The 14089-nt window shown below is 30.5% G+C and overlaps 1 protein-coding gene and 1 non-coding gene across 2 annotated transcripts in view; both read left to right on the top strand.

Annotated features, from left to right (window-relative positions):
- Positions 1-3393: 3393 nt before the first annotated feature.
- Smp_141880 (putative neuropeptide receptor) overlaps positions 3394-14089 on the top strand; it is a gene marked incomplete at both ends in the record, with an annotated part of 29500 nt that continues 18804 nt past the window's right edge. Inside the window, one exon of the mRNA XM_018788555.1 lies at positions 3394-3652. Within this exon, the coding sequence (XP_018654086.1) occupies positions 3394-3652 (259 nt within the window). The remainder of the gene's footprint in view (positions 3653-14089) is intronic.
- Positions 6606-6671, top strand: Smp_tRNA_01324_Gln_TTG.1.1. Its single transcript has one exon. It is a non-coding gene (tRNA).

The raw sequence follows: 14089 nt of genomic DNA on the forward strand, positions 1-14089 counted from the left end.
CTTTTTTTTCATTTTTTACTCTCTGTAGTTCAATGCATTAATCATCTTCATTTACAAGTTAACTAAGTGTGGTATTATTCATGTCAGTTGACATCGAAATTGCAATGAAAGGCACTCCGAAACACAGTGACGTAACATCATGGAATGAATTAGAAAGAGTGATTGGTCTTCCACAGAAAGTTGGTTTTATAATTATTTTTCGATATTCTTAGTTGACATTTACGCATTATCTAATAGAAGAATACAAATCAAAAAGAGATAAACCAGTAGCTAGTTACAGTTGGACCGTTCTAATTTACAGCTTTTGATACCAAAGTAAGCCCAAAGGAAATAGAGAGGAAAAGGGTAATTTTTGGTTTTCCAGATTGTAGGACGAAGTATATGAGTTGCAACCCAGCCTTTAGAATGTGCTATTCATACAATAATTTCATAATTTTAACGCATGACTGAATACGACCAATCATGTGTAATGTTACAGAAGTGAATTTATGACATTTAAACACCATAAGCAATTTAATGCATAGAATACAGTTTCATCACTGTATCAGTCATTTGAGTAATGCCGAAACAGAAAGCATTTACAATCCGCTATATTTGGGAAAGAAGCAGTCTACTCATGAAGGAGGTACCATAGAGTAAATAAGCAGTTGGAATCAAATATTCTCCTTTTTGCACGTGTAGCATAAATTAGAAAACTATCATTTTATCCATCTAAAATCTATGGAAGAGGTACATAACACAAAGCTTGTGTATATAAAAGACGAATATCATCTTATATCAGTAGATCAAGTTGAATCGTCTGCCAATTAGTAGATCTACTTCCAAATTCTTTAACTAAACAAAAACAACTATTAACAGCCCTAAAATGTTGTAGTTTTTAATTAAAGTGGTTCATACCTGAAAAAATTTGAGCTTTAAACTGGATGAAAAGCCGTTTCCATCATAAATCCATACATTATACAATTCCTAGCACATAAATCTCACTTTTTATGATAGATCCACACAACATATTGTTCATTTAGAGAAATAAACCCGAGATATTATTAATTGCCAAAGAGACAGCTTCATACAGTTATTGCTTGTAGTGGGTTTATAGATAATTCCACATTTATATGGTTGTATTCTTATGCATGCATGCGGCTGAGCTTGAAGAGTATGTGTGTGACATGTTAACCTACCTGAAAGGAGGATACTTAGCAATAACTATAAATTAATAATTGCATAACACATTATATTTTTATTATGTCCAACCTTGGAATTGGTGCCTATTTCGCCTAATTTTTTCAAACGTCTGCAGACAATAAGCAGTAGATAATCTTATCAATCAGCCACACAAGTTTCAAGGAAATGAGCTGAATATAGCTAAATGGAACATTAAAGCCATCTTCAAGCTTGATCCATTGTTTTACAACTATTATGTTTACCATACATTCATTATAGTTCCCTCGTCGATTGACTTAAGTATCAAATCTTTACAGAGAAGTGCCAGTTTACTTCACTTTTGACTTAAGGTATTGTCAAGGCAATCCACATAGGACGCACATATGCCATTTATAAACTAATTAATTGCAGTCCTAAACATCAGTGGAAAGGTTCAAACAATCAATACAAAAATGAATTGAACGCTGTAGCATTTTGCGGTAAAATTAGACAAAATTAGTCTGAGTGATAAGAGATAACAATCCATTCTCTAGTTATACTTTTTTAGATATATTAGTTTATAATTATAAATTAAAAGCTTTCTAGAATATTTTGACCCATATTTACAAGTGACTTGTTAACGTAAAATAGTTATTTTCTAAAGAAGCCTAATAAACTTTGTAATGAAGTAAGATAATAGCGATAATTAATTTTCTTCTTATCAAGATCAAGACATAAATTGTTAAGTGATGATATTTATGCTAAAATGACTATATCCCGGTGGCCTCATGTAACCCTAATACTTATAGGCGCATACAAGTGAATTGATTAAGGAGTCAGATAAGATAGTTTCAATACCAATATAAATCCAACCATATCAGAGTTATCAAAAGTTGTGAATTATTTTTCGAATATAAACTGCTTTTAAGAATTGTTCTGATACACCAACCAATTCTTAGTTTTCTTTTAGAAGTGTCTAATTAAAAAAAATAAAGTTTACCTATAGGTATCATATTTTCTATCCTGGGCAGTAAAAGCGAATGAACTGAGTTTCAATACACCAGTCAGAAGCAATTATTGTTTAAATTCGACTGAGATAAGTGGTGCATTATTGGAAGAAAGTGGAACAGAACTCAATATTTAGGAAGATGAGTTCGTTTTTTATAAAAAGCTCATTTCATACTTCATTATCGAAAGAGCTCTACTCATGACAAGTGTTAAACATGTTTTATGTGGGTGATGTATATTTTTAGAATTTAAGTATATTCTTATAATATCTTTGATCATTTTCTACCAAGATCAGAAGTAAAAAAACCATTTGATAACTCGATTATTTCCCTGAAGAAATTCAGACCAGTTACTTTGATCAAACGTTGGAACTGGTGAAATTTTATTAACTGAGGATTTCACAAATGTCTTTTACTATCCATCTGCTTTTATATAATTGGGGCTAAATTTCTATGAAACACCTTTTTTAAAGTCTTGACTAATATTCACTTAAATTGCTAAATCAAAAATTTGTTTTGTAGTGTTGAGAATAGTTTTTTCATTAAATTGTTATATCTGGATCGGTTTCTTCTTCCTTTAAATTTGATTTAGTTTTATGACAAGAGACAAGTTTCTGCTATATCCAACCAAAGATTTGATTCCTTAAAACTTATCGTTAAGTAACGCCTTGCTTCAGCAGCTTTGTCTATTTAACGGACCAAAAAATTCAAGAGTTTCAATAGATATTTCTCAGAACAAATCAAGAAACGTGGTATAAATGATAAGAAATTTCTTTTTAGTCATGACTGTTATATACAAAGCAGTTGAAACACGGCAAAATTGCATAAATTTCTATTTTCTATTGTGAATAGCTAACCGTTAAGATATTTAAAATCACCTGATAACCGGTAATTTAATAGCATTTCAGATTTCTCAAAATATAACTTTGTCAACAAAAATGTCTATTTTCTGTTCAATCTAAATGAATTCACAAAGCTAAGGCAGTGTTTCTTTTTCACAACAATCCTGATATATTTCTTATTGCTTAATAACTTTACAGTAATTGGTTCTGTTGTATTAACGAATAGTTTTAAAGGATTAAACTCATAGGGCAGAAAATTTTCAGATCCAATTTGTTTCGGACGATAGTCTTTATTCAGATTGTAGTTAGTTCATTTGTACAAATCTTCTTTTCAGAAAAGTCACTATTTTATTTATTTAAAAAATCCTATTATTGTTTTAATCATTGTTAAAATTCACTGAAAAATGAATGTAAATACTACAAACTGTAATGAACTAGTAGATGAATTGAAATTTATGTGGATAGAACATGAATTAGGACCACAACGAATGTCGCTAACACGTCAAATCTTAATTGGAATTGTATATACCGCTATTTTTTGTACTGGTCTACTTGGTAATTTGGCTACATGTATCGTGATTGCTCGTAATTCGTTTATGCATACCAGAACAAATTGTTATTTATTTACATTGTCTGTCAGTGATTTATTGTTACTAATTTTTGGTAAGTTATTATTGACTATTTCTAATTTGTGTTACAATTTCATATATCTCTGAAATAAAAAAAATTATCACAGTATTTAGGTATATGATCTATAAATATATTATATACATTTTGAAGGTGATATTCTCCACAAACAACTTTTCAGAGGACAGTTGTCGAATACCATTTGGTACTACGCATCTTTGTTGCCCCACTGTAGAGCTACTCATCGATAGACAGTTACGGTAATACATGTTTTAGAACACAGTACTAACCCACCATCAAGCTATGGTGATAGAATTCATCTATTTATAACTTAGTTCTCATCACAATCATTCTCACATCTAAAATAATTGCTTTTACATGTCATAGTTTCAGGAAATCCATCTATAGACCAATCACTTATAAGCCAACTTTCGTAAGAAAGGTAGATGGATCAGTCGAGTTGTAAAATTTTTGAAAAGACAACAATGTAAAAGGAGCAAAATATTGTTTGAGTTCATTACAAATGTATTTTTTAACTCTGTAAAAATAGTATTTTGGTTTAGGTGTGTGAGTAAAAATATGTAAACAAAATTATGACGTAACCATTAAAAGGATGAAACCTTCTGTTTTATATCAGAATAACTATCGAATATCTGTATGTACACTTTACGGGTTTTTAAGCCGTAGAGGAGAAAAGTGTTGGAACATAGGATTAAATAACTGCTGCACAAAATCAAATTATAGATCTTTGGTAATGTGCTTGTGCATAAATTTTTCTATAGTTTCTGAGTTGTTAGATAGTGTGAACTGTGCTTTTGTAGTTTTGACACTGATCAATTTACGCCTTTTAAAAAGACTCTCACTTAGTCGCTTTTGTAATAGCTGGAAAATTCAACCACAGATAACATACTGGTTTGTATAAATTTCAACATATATTTTTTGTTGAAAGGATGAAGTTACGTTAGAATTATTACACAATTTTTGTTATCATATTTAGTGTATATATTATGTAATGGATAAGTGATAATTTCTGAACCGATCAAGAATACCTGTATTTGATGATAATTAGTGCGAGATTCTAGTTGTATTATCTTTTATGAATATTAAAAAGGTAATAAAATGTAGAATCATAAAAGTTGCGACAATGTTTTATATGTTACCGTCTCTAAACATATCAATATAAATATCATGTATATACATAACACTGAGATAATCATTATCAAAAAGCAAATCTCAAACTTGAGCAAAATATTAAATAAAATGGTAATACATACAATGTCAAATAAGCAATTAAAGTTATCAGTTAAATGCTGTTTACATAAGGCATCTGGAAAGTGTAATTTTAAAAGAAACAAATGTTTGAGACATTGTAAGCAAAGATGGATAGTGGCTAGAAGTGGAATCCGGGAAGCGCGTTTCGTCCTATTTCGGACTCCTCAGATGGATGTACCTGCATCTCAGAGTTGATGTTCACTCTGGGATTAGAACCCAGTACCCTCGCTTCAAACGCCATCGCGTTATCCACTCGGCTACTGAGTCTTTTTTATTAAGAAAATTTATTAAGAAAATGGTATATAAATAACGTTTTGATTGTCAGCCTTTAATGAAATACAGTGATATTACCTATCACTGCTTTAGTACTGTGTTTGTAATTAAACTGTTATCTTTATACAAAGTATATTAATAAATTATTATCAAAGAATTTTAGTATCTTCTTTTTTCATCAAATGATGAATTATTCTCGAAGTACTAACTTCACTTTTAACAACAAAATTATTAAGAGCAATACAGAATAAATTACGACGTTTTTTAATAAACGTATTTGTGGAAATCACCGAAAGGAGCTTTTGAAAGCTATTCCTATATTCGAGATCAATCTACTCAATACTTAGTCAAATAAAAACTTTATTGCGTTATTGTTTTTACAGAAGATGCTTTCAATGATTATTATGTACTTAAGTTAATTACATCAAGACGTTTAAGGTATTATATGGAAATCACATTATTTCCTATCCTTTCAATTATGCTACGATATGATCGTCAACAATAAAATCATAAAAAATAAAACCAGTGGGATTACAAAAACCAGAAAGAAATTATGGTGTCAAGGATCATATATGTATATACTGTCCTTTTTTAAACGTTATCTAATGTCTTAGTGACTTATACCAACTTTGAAAAGAAGTCTGATAATATACACTAAAGATTCCACAAACAGCAAATTCCTAACTTTTGTTACAATAATGTTCAAAGTTAATTTTTGCATCATACGCTCTTCATGACGACGCATATTCTTTTTGACTTGTTATATTTTGAAATTAGTGTTCCATTTGGCATAGTTATTGGAGTTAACAGTTTATAAAGTCAAGTTTGTAAATATGAGTTACCTCAGGATTTTTAGTTATCAAATGTTGGATCTTATAGGTCTAAGATCCAATATATGTTTATACATCTACAAATATATATGTTCAAAGTAATATTCTATTTCATGCGTTTTATGATGTAAATTCAGTTAAAAGTTTACTTTGATCACAATAGTATGAGCATATTACCCAAAAATCATGAACGTATCTAAAGCTTTGTGTAAGCGTAATTACGATTGTATCAAAACTAGACTGTCTTTGATCTAAACTATTCTTAAACGATATTTGATTACATTAAATTCTGCTTACTTATTACTCTTGAGAAAATGTTATTTCGGGTTCAATATTTTATTGATTTCGGACACAGATTGCAAATGTTCACCATCTAGTCAGTGATCCGATTTATCCATTTATAAACATGAAGATTCAAGGCCTTTCCATGAATCTGAAATATATTGTACTGTTTGCGAATTAAGGCTATATTGAGGCAATACGCACAGTATGCACATATGCCAATTAGAGACTGACCAGTTGCAGTCCTAACAAATCGATGGGAAGATTCTAACAAACAATACTAAATGAGTTTAAACTTCACCCCATAGCACAAGCAAGTGGCTATCAGGACTCAGTGGCCGAGTGGATAACGCGATGGCGTTTGAAGCGAGGGTACTGGGTTCGAGTCCCAGAGTGAACATCAACTCTGAGATTCAGGTACATCCATCTGAGGAGTCCGAAATAGGATGAAACGCGCTTCCTGGATTCCACTTCTAGCCACTATCCATCTCTGCTTACCATGTACTGTTTATTGTTGTAAAATGTACCTGATCTAAAGATTATGTAGGAAAAAAGTGAAATATAGACTATTTGTAGAATTTGTCACTCTATAGAACTGCAAATATCAGTAATTAATGAAAGTTAAAATAAAATTTTTCGATGTTAAAATTTCTAAGCATAACTGATCTCATCTTCTTGTCTGTAGAATGACTTCAGGTTTAGGTAACACTATATTTACTAGTGTTTATTTAGACTGAGTATAAGGAAAAAACATTTACCTAAAAAAATGTATCATTTTATCTTCGTTCTCATGCCAATGAATTCTGGTCATGAAAAAACATTATTTTTGCGATATTTAGTGACTGGAATTATTGTACAGAATGAAGGCTATATCATTTTTATTGGACACTGTTTATGTTCACTTTCTTTAAAGGAGGTTGTATTCTACTGCTTTGTTTAGCTTTTATTTTTATTATAAAAACAAGTCTTATTGCGGAGATTTTAATAACTAATACGGATTTACAGTACAGTGAATACTAGTTGATTAAGACTTTTTATGATAAAGATTTTTTCAGCTTCATTCTGCTGGTGCACATGAATAGTTACCTTAGTTTATATCTAAATCACATTCAATCAATGTATTTAATAGGTTATGAAACAAACAATTCCTCTACAATTGCTATATTTACTATCATTCAGTGTAGAAATAAGAACTAAAATCAGTTACAAAAGTATTGTTCTGTTTTAGCTATTAAAGTTTAATATCTTACGGAAACACATACAACAAACCTAGCATGAAACTGAAAGTTGAATTAGATACAGCTATCAGAGTTGACTCTTAAGGATAGTTTTCGTGAGAGTTTTGTCAACTCTAAAGTCACAATATTGAATAGAGCTGATTCAACATATTTTAACCTTATTGGTTTTTGTTATTCGGATATAGTGACGTTGCTGCTTGTCACCAACTTTCAAGTGGGTGTTTGAGATTAAAGTAGATACAGTTTAAACTGATGTATAAATGCCAATTTTATCGAAATATGATTTATAATGATAAAAGCGAACCATCTATATGCAGTCCAGTCACAACTTTGTCATGGAATTGAAATATTTATTAAAAATGATAAACTAAACAACTTTAAATCTACTGATATCATGGCTGAAGATGATGTTGGTATGGATACACTGTTGAATTAACACAAGAAATTAGGTGTTGGACATTTATCTTTTTTGAAACACATGTATCCATGGTATTACTTGTTTGAATCTTCCCATTGATGTGTTAGGACTGCAACTGGTCAGTCTCTAATTGGCATATGTGCATACTGTGCGTATTGCCTCGATATTGCCTTAATTCACAAGCATGGTAAGCAAAGATGGATAGTGGCTAGAAGTGGAATCCAGGAAGCGAGTTTCGTCCTATTTGGGACTTGTCAACTGGAAGTACCTGCATCTCAGAGTTGGTGTTCACTTTGGGACTCGAACCCAGTAACTTTCGCTTCAAACGCCACCGCGTTATCCACTCAGCTACTGAGTCCTGATAGCCACTTGCTTGTGCAATCGGGTGAAGTTTTAAATTCACTTGGTATTACTTGTTTGAATCTTCCCATTGGTGTTTTAGGACTGCAACTGGTCAATCTCTTATTGGCATATACTAGTCCCAAATAGGATGAAACGTGCGTCCTGGATTTCACTGCTAGCCACTATCCATCTTTGCTTACATGTATCCATGGTTACAACTTGTACACGTTTGCAGAAACTCTAATAGAATTTATAAAAACAAACATTATTTATGACTGAATTGTTTTATCGGTAAACGTCTAATGAAACTTTATCTTATTTGTAGAATAACGTTCTTAACTGATTGCTTTTCTTTGTCAGCTATTCTTCTCATGAAAACATAGTAGATTTACAGAAAAGAAAATCAACATAAACTAAGTATATAGAAGGAAATTAATCGATTTAGTTACTTTTATCAAATGTATTTCCCTCATAAATAAGAGCTGTAATTTATTTTACTAACTGAGTATTTAAAAAAATTCAGTTTATAATTTAACAGTAAAAATCCTATTCAATAAACCATGATAAATTGTCTTTATTTGATTTTTATGATTAATTCATCATTCAATTGTTTATGCCACAATTCCTTTCGATTTTGATAAAGAAAAATAAATATTTGACCTAAATTTCATTTAATTACATTTTAGTATCAGGCAGGTTTTTGTTTTTAAGTAGAACTTCCTGATTTTTATTCCAAGAAACCCAGCTGATGTATGGACATTTGATTTTAACTGATTTCCTATCCTAAAACGACAACATTTCTATTGAAAATTTATTTCATTCATCAATCAAATTTTATTTAAAAGTTGATTGTTCAATGAAAATTCTAAGGTTCACTAAATTAATGGACGGGTTCCCATGTCATAGAGAAAACCTTGAAAATAAAAAATATGAAAAATTAACTGTATAACGGGTGACCTTTATTAAACAACATGCAGAATACATTGTCAGGATGTGTTCAAATATTGGATGATAAAAATTTTAGCTCCCTAATTTTCTACGGTAGTTTGTTTCGTATATGAGATTATAGCAATATCATTGACAAATTAATTAATAACTAGGAAATGTTTCAGACTAATTAAATTATTACAAACTGGGAAGGAACCTAAATTTTACAAAATTGCACTCGACTTCTCCAGTTTGTTTTCAAAAAATACATTCAACTAAAAGTGAACTCTGTTTTTTTTTATTATTTCGCATACAACTCTTAAAGTACTATCACTTTCCACGGTTTGTTTCGTTCTTTCTTAGCTTGTTCTGGCTCATTTACCACAAGGTCATCAAATTTTACATGTAAATATTAGATGTATTGATTAACCTGAATTTTGATTCACGTTTTCCCCATGAGTTTAAATAAATTGTTTCATTTAGATGAGTTTGGTTGATTCTGGATTCTGAATTGTAAATTATTAACAGTGTTTTTTAATAAACGAACAGTTATTAACTATCACATTTTGATATGTAATGAAATCGTAGTAGTTTCATACAAACGAGATATCCATATATTATCATGGAAACCTCTTATGTATTTCCTTAGAGTAAACCTTCAGGAATCATGATAATAAAAATGATTTATTAACAAAATGGTACGTAGTTAATCCGAATTCAGCTGAAAAGGCGTACTGTCATCGGTCGTTTTGAACTAGTTGGATTCTTTATTTAGTGGGGATAAAGAGTTTATCCAGTACGAGCAGAAAGATATGACTGTTGAAGCATCAGTGCATTTATATCAAGCACCTTAATAAAGTCATTTCAAACTCATAAGCTATTTATTTTCTTTCCTAATTTGCTCTGATAAATTCTCTTGAACCTAAAGTTTGTTTAATTAGTGCATGAATTTGTATAAAAATGAGGCCTTTTTTGTTGACCTTTCAAGATAATTTTTGGGATAAACTAAATAAGAATTGAGAGCTTTAAATTCCATCAGTATTGTAAAACCAGCACAAACTTTATATTGAATATTTAGCCGTCACCTGCATTATTAAAATAGTCATTCTAATAATAAAGATATATATATATATATATTTATGACAGGAAATATTTATAATTCAAAATGAGGATATTGGGTGTGTTATGGTCTCTTAGCTGGATGGTTAGGGGCTCAAGATTACACTGAAGTACAGTTTGATGTTTTTCAGAAGAACAATAAAAGACTCATATCTTAACTATCCGTCTCAGAGACCACAGCATATGTATATATATAAACGTCATGATATCAAACTGTTATAAACACATCATTAGATTGGTTGTAAGCAGCTGATGAGAAACCACGAAATATAATGAATTCATATTATTCTGCATCAATATTTGTTCTATCTTTATTTAACATCATTAGAGTTTGACCCTATGGTGTAGAGTAACCATAACACTCTGACAAATGTTTCAAGTAAATTCCTTGATAACTTTTTATTCAGCAAATACTGGGTTAGTCAATGATGTATTTCATCTTAATTAAACTCTAATTTAATCTACAGAGTTCTCTATCAACCTCTGTTGCAAAAATTCACATTCGAATACTGTTCAGTCCTATTTATCATGTAAAGTACAAATTTATTTTCAAAAATGTTAGGATTTTTTATAATGTTTTTTAACGATTTACTATTCCAGTAACCAAAATATAAACGGCTAAAACTAATCAGTGATAACACAATTATGACTGGAATCAACTGAGATTTGTTTATTGAATATTTTACAACTGTATAAATATAAACTTATCCCAAAACAGACAAATATATTTTATAGATGATTTATTATGAAAGACAATTTATAATAGACTAATAACTTGTGTATACGTTAGTCAATATGGACAACATGAATAGTATAATAGATGTTCTGACATTAATAATTATAGAAATATTTGGTAGACGCATATTGATGTTCTTTTATTCAATTAACCAAATGAAACATTTTAGCTACATGTAGTGAGTGTTTATATTTTGGGAATAAATATACCCCAAATATTGTAAATTGAATTATTACATATATAATTGATAGCTTCTCTTATGGTTAATAAGTCCAGTTCCAGTAAATAATAGTTTTGTTTTACGTTGGTATAGTTTTGCATTTATGTGTGTAACATCGTCCGTTGAGTGAAATATTAGTTATTTGAAGAAATACTATCTAATTATTTCTTAGTTTATTTGGAAATGGTTCGTATTGCCGTATGATATTGTAGTGGACGAGAACAAATGTGAAAACAATTGAATATATCTGAATACAAAATTACAAAATTTCTTGGTAAAATCTGAGAATCATGCAGCAAATACTTCATTTGCAAAATGTCAATCAATCGTCTCAGACATCATTGTTCTTTCGTTTTCACACCAATCATTCTTTGTTCTCGTTCTCTTTTCTTCGGTTTTCTTAACTTTCTACCTCCAGGCATTTCACTTTCGATTGATAATATATACTACTTGTGTCTGTCGACATTAGTAGCGCACACCACAATATCAGCTAAAAATTTAATGATAACCGAAAAGTGACCTTACGAATGATTCTTTTGACTGTCAAAATAGTTTAGCAGTGTAGACACTCAACTTGAAGGATATGCGATACTGCGATCTTATACAAAAGCGTTTGCCAGCGATAAAAACACATTATTTGAAAGTAAACTTTTGGATGAAGTTATCTCAAAACTCAAATGAACAAAATCTGTTAATGCAATATTCAAGAAGGCAGTAATCAGATAATAACGGTTCGCATGTTTAGGGAATACTTATTATTCTTTCTGGAAGTAAGTACAATTTTGACGCTGATGTCCTTCATTTTCCTTCAAACTATGAATCAAGTGACTATACAACATGGCTCACAGATGAAAATTTTATCGATAACGCCGGCTAGCTTCGCAAAATCCCATACTGATAGTGTGGTGTGGGCTACTCATATCCACATAAGTAGTATACAACGATAGTCAGGAATAGAATGTATTTCAGTAAAAGATCGAGAAGAAAAGAACGGAAACGGAAGGCAATCGGCATGAAAATGTAGGAACAATGAAATATGAGACGGCTGATCGATATTTGCAAAAAGAACAGTCAAGTTTGAGACAATTGATCAATATTTTGCGAATGAAATATTTGCTGCATGATTTTTCGATTTTATTAAGATGTTTCATAATGTTGAGTTCAAATGTATTCGATTGTCCTCACTTGTGTCCTTGTTCACTACACTAGTACTTATCTTATGACCAATCACTTGTGAAGGTCATAATCATATTGTGTAGTTATGTAGTTTACATCAGCGATTTATATAGGACCAGTTTGTAAAAACAATCTTCATTCTAACTTGTCAACTTGAATTCTAATAAAGATTATTTATGACTGCCTGCTGTATAACCGAATGAAGGATAAGAAAACTATATTATCTATATAAGAAACTTCAGTTTTGTAAGATTAACTGCATCCTAAATATTAACCTACATTTTCTGAAGACATGAACTCTTGTGCACCAAAAAACCTGGTTTAATTTAAACTTGACGCACTTTATTTAAAGGTCTTTAGTTGTAGTTTTCAAGTTAAACAAATGTCCTAAACAATCTGCTTTGACTTTTTAAAATTTAAATGCAAGACGTATGTATAACCTACATGCAATCTAAAATATAAATCATAATGATGACGAGAAATTCATATCGAGTAGATATCTAGGAAATTGATATATGGGTTTTAAAATCTCAGTATGTGAATAATCCGTGGATGCATTGTTATGAAATACAACTGTTTGATAGAATTTACTGATTATTAGAAATGTGCTACTTCTATGGTAATTTTATCTTGAATAATAAACTGCTGCTCAAATGTTTATTTACTTCGGTCTTTAAAAATCAAACTAACATTTGTGAAAGCCTCAGTGAATAAATTGAATTATCTCTAAAGCTTAGCGCGGCAGTTTCGTCCAAACCTCCCTTGCAGAAGTATTCAAAATTAAAATTAACAAACATAAATAAGGTGACTAAATAACTATTTACCAAAAAGTTGTCTAGTATGGTTGATTCTATAAATGTGGGTTAACCTATATTAAATGTATTCAATTTGTGCTATTTTTAGACAGTTATGGGTATATTTAGTTTCAGGGTATGCTCAGGATAATACTAGAGTTTTTGGTTGGTTGTCATAGCTCGAGCCTATCAAAGAATGTATCGGTTGACAAAAATTTACAAATAGGTAATTACCTGAATGTTTTTGTTATGTTGATCAAAATAGTTGACCAATTAATATTTAGTTATAATAATCACCTACAAAATTGGATGTAGATCTTTGGTACTGACGATGTATGGGTTGAAAATGAATACAGCAGTACGATTTTAGTATGATTGAACAGCCGTTCAGTACATAATTATTTTGTGATTTAATTTATCTTCTGTAATTTTAAGTATTCACTTGAAGGAGCTCGTGCAAGACTCCCAGGTGAAACGTTTGAGTTATTTGATTTCAGCCACTGAGATTTCTGTAATTAAGATTCTTACTTTAGTCGTCTCCCCTACACAGCCGTCAACTATTATGAAAGTATAATTTAGAAATTGTAACGGAGTTTCTTTGGTATAGATTTATGGATTTTCTTTATTTATAGTCCAAACCAACAATCATTTAGCCGTTGAAAGCAAGAAAGCCTTGGAAACCTGTTTCCTTTGTTCATATAACTTATCATCATTGTCCATTCATGACCCCCTAAATGTTGGAATTCAAGTCCGTCTAGAGGTAACTTTCAGAGTGTGGCTTACATTAGAAAAAAGTAACTAAAGGTGATGGATGATGATAAAAAAGTGTGAAACATTTGGTTCTAA

The sequence above is a fragment of the Schistosoma mansoni genome, chromosome W, assembly GCF_000237925.1.
Source record: "Schistosoma mansoni strain Puerto Rico chromosome W, complete genome".
Classification (NCBI taxonomy): domain Eukaryota; kingdom Metazoa; phylum Platyhelminthes; class Trematoda; order Strigeidida; family Schistosomatidae; genus Schistosoma; species Schistosoma mansoni.